We start from the raw sequence: 3,869 nt of genomic DNA on the forward strand, positions 1-3,869 counted from the left end.
TCAAATTCAAACCAACCGATGCCATGCTTGCAAAAGGGAATCAACATGCCACTTTGTAGGTTGTAGCAAGTAGCAAACCCACTTTCCTTTCCAGTCGATGCATCAATACATCAAAAATGAAAAGTTGAAAATTTGTTAATTGAAATCTGAAGGGCAAGAAGCCCATATGTTTTTGCTATGACAGATCAATCTGCAACAGATCGGTGATCGAATCAGATGTCGAACAAGACCTCATCGTGTATAAGGTAATCTTGTGGTGAAAAGCTTCGAGCGAACAATGCTTCAGGCTTTGGCCAAGATAAAGTTACTCCCACGGCCTTTGAAGCTTCCGTGAAGAAATGCTACAAAAACAGATCTAAATGCGCTGTTTACTTGAATTTTGTCAAGGTAATGTGAGCTGGGCTTCTTGAACTTGATGTGCATGCTCAAGAATTAATTTGCATTCATTCCACTTTCAGGACTATCTTCATTAACTCATATACGAAATAACTGATAGACGCTGATGGCAGAACCTGTAGAGGAGAAAGAAGACCAGTTACATCAGATAATCTGAAACAGTGTTCAAAATTTCCTGTGTCCATTGGAATACAAATAGCTACAGGTTACCAAAAGAATCAGGCAAGCAAAGCAAAATAGGGCAAAGCTTTATCACACAGAAGGAATATTGAATGGATTGGTTCTTGTACTAATCTCACTGCGTCCTTAACAGAAACCATAACCATTTTAGGCTTTATCAATGTCATGTGAATATTATCAATATTCAACTAAGTAATTTCCCGATTCCCTGAAAGAACTCCTGGATTTTAAATGGGCAACGATGAGATAAAGCACAAACCTAGTATCTGTTGTATGCACGTGTCAATCAAATGATGGATTTATAGATTTTGCTCCTAAATATACATGCAAGCAGACTATCTGACATGAGAGAGTGTACCTGTAGCAAGCTGGGGATCAAGCCAGCATAGAGTGCTGGTACTCCACCTTGATCAACAATTTTAAGGCATGTTGCAAAAGCATTCATCCTTGTTGCTTTGACTTGCATCTGTAGCTGTCTCCTAACTACTTCAAATGGGTATGTGGCTGCTTCAGCACAGCAACCAGCAATAGCACCATATAGTAAGGTCCTAACTGTGCCCAACTCAAGCTGATCTAATGCATTTGCCTCTTGACCTTGTTGTTTCATCGTTGATACCCTCCTCTTCCCTTCGGGGGAATGCAGGTAGCCCATCTTCAATATGTCATATACTCCATAGAATACAGCACCAGAGGGTGCCATGCTGATGAGTGAAGGTACCAATCCTTTGTACAGAGAGAAGAACCCTTCAGTCTGGATCATGTGGCGGGCAACACCAATAACTCCTCCTAAGGCTTCACCACCAGGAGCTACCATCCTTGTCCTAATCTGAAATCATCAGCTCAATAACTTATTGGAGAAAAATGGCACCAAGGAAATTGAAAGGTCATTCAGAATCCAAAAGGTAATTTAAAATAAACATACCGTATCCATTGGTATACACAATATCGTTGCTGTAACACCAGCAGCAGCACCAGCGATAAACCTTTCAAAGTTTGTTGTTTCATCATTGCCAGACCATTTGAGCAACTGCTTTCTGTAAGTGTCATATGCATAGAAGTTGACGGCTTTGAATGGAGCAGTACGGAGAATGTTGACGAAGTTTCCTTTCCAAAAGCCTTTCAAACCCTGTGTTGTTGCAATGGCATGGATAAGCTCAAATAGATTTCTCTGCTCAGCACGAACTATGTACTCCAACTTTAGCCTCTCGAGGGGAGCAACAACTGTTCTGCAAGATATAGAAAAAATTAGGAAGCTAATGCCTGAATAGCAGTGATGGCAATATTCATTCACTTCGTATATTACTTATTGTAATTTCAGCTCTTGGTAGCAGGCTGATTTCAGTAAAAAAAAAAGCTTGAAACTGTCCAGGTTCTGGAAAACATTTAAGTCAGTATTTTCCAGATTTTCCTTTCATTTCTATTATGTTGAAGGTTATGTGTTTAGTGTTTCTAGCATTTTAATTGCAAAAATCATCACCTATCAAGAATCCACCATGATTGAGTAAAAAATGTCTAAACATCAACCAGGAGTAACAAGAACCGGTTGCCAGTAGCCAACCAGTTTCTTATAGTAGAACTAGTCAAGTGGCAAGCTCTATCAAAGACAGAAAGGGTCAGAACCAAATCAAATAAATTCTTTTGATCAGTTACAAAGGTTGCACCAGTTAGATGCGGTCAAGTTAAATTTCAAAATAGGATAGAATTGCAATTACACAAAATTGTTGATCTCTGAAGAGTACAGTACTCCTTTATTCATGAGGCCTAAAGTGCCAATTGCAATTGCTAGGCAGACAACCAACTGAACCATGTAACTTTGATCTTAACCAAAACAGTTTGAGTTTTCATGTTTCTACCATGTTCATGATCATATTTTGGTCTGTGATATGCAAGGATATAAAGCCTACCTGTGATAAAAGAAAGAACGGGAGCATAATCTAAGCAGGATGGGGATCCAGTTGCATCAAACTTCAAAAAAAATAAGTGGAATTCCAGCTTCAGCTCACAAAGTAAATGTAGTGCTGTGTACAGTGAGCACAACTAAATTGACAACGGTATTACAGATTTACAGTTACAGAGACATTATAAGTTGAGTGTATTTTCAGCAAACTTAAGCTCCATTTTAACTGCGGAAGTGATACTATACTTCTCTACCAATCTACTAAACAATGTAATTCCAAATGCAAGTATCTAATGAAGTTCATACGTCAGAGCATAGCAATACAAAGCGGCAATACCTAGATACCATAGCAGCAACGGCTCCAGACCATAAATGTTTCGTCATGTTCATGGCGCCCGCACCAGCACGAGCCTCCTTCACCTCCTCGACCACCTTCCCCTCCGACGCCTCCGCCACCTCCTCCTCCGTCGCCCTCCTCCCCGCGACCAGCGCCTCCGCCTCCTCCGCCCGGGCGCCCTTCTCCTCCCCGCTCGCGAGCAGCCCCACCGGGCCACTCACGAACCCCCTGCCCCCTTTCACCGACATCGTCAGCGACACGAACCCCGGCCGCCGCTGCCGCACGCCGAACGACGCGGAGATGCCGGGCATCGCCGCGAGGAGCGCGCCGTGCGCCGCCTCGCCGTCGAGGAACAGCCCCGCCGCCATCCCCTCTCCTCCTCCCCCCGAGCCCGCGGGGGGCAGCCACATCTCCAGCCACGGCATGGCGAGCGACCCTCGCGTCCCACAGCCACCACTACAGTCTACAGGCCGCCGCCGCCGCCGCCGCAGCACCCCGAGCTAGGGTTCGCGGGGCGAAGCATCGGTTTTATCGACAGCGCACGAACTGAATCGGAGCAGGACGCAGCAGCGGAATGGAACAAAACAATTTGCCCACGATTCGATTCACCGAACCGCACCCGCCGCCGGCTGCTTGGATTTGGACGGGGGAATGGGGCGGGCAAGCGGATGCAGATTCGTGGCCGTATTCTCGTCTCCTCGCTCTTGCGATTCGCGATGAAATTGTTGGTGGCGGCTGTGCTAGCTTGCTTGGATCCTGCCGCCCCGGGGGCAGGAAATGCCAGCCAACGAGGTTGCACGAGGTGGATTATTTTTTTCGAAAGAAAAAAAATAAATTTTATTTTTTCCCCTCTACATATTCTCTCCCCTCTCTGGATCACTCGTTTGTTTATTCAGTCAAGTGGAGTCTGGAGTTTCAGAAAAAAATTGTACTTATTTTCCCATGCACGATGGGGTATTCGTGTACGTGTCAAATGGAGAGAAACTTCTCAAACTGCAACAGTTGAAATTTGCCAAATCGCTGTGGACTCTAACTAGTAGGAGTAAAACTGGAAAATGT

General features: G+C 44.6%; 1 protein-coding gene across 1 annotated transcript; it reads right to left on the bottom strand.

The window, feature by feature from the left end:
- LOC4331904 (probable mitochondrial adenine nucleotide transporter BTL3) lies at positions 1-3,557 on the bottom strand. Its single transcript, XM_015777532.3, has 4 exons — positions 2,811-3,557; positions 1,499-1,802; positions 935-1,402; positions 1-512 (listed from the first exon to the last, which is right to left on the bottom strand). The coding sequence occupies exons 1-4, from the start codon at positions 3,233-3,235 to the stop codon at positions 444-446; spliced, it is 1,266 nt and encodes a 421-aa protein (XP_015633018.1). The 5' UTR covers positions 3,236-3,557; the 3' UTR covers positions 1-443.
- Between the last annotated feature and the right edge of the window lie 312 nt (positions 3,558-3,869).

Source organism: Oryza sativa, chromosome 3 (assembly GCF_034140825.1).
Source record: "Oryza sativa Japonica Group chromosome 3, ASM3414082v1".
NCBI classification, from domain to species: Eukaryota; Viridiplantae; Streptophyta; class Magnoliopsida; order Poales; family Poaceae; genus Oryza; species Oryza sativa.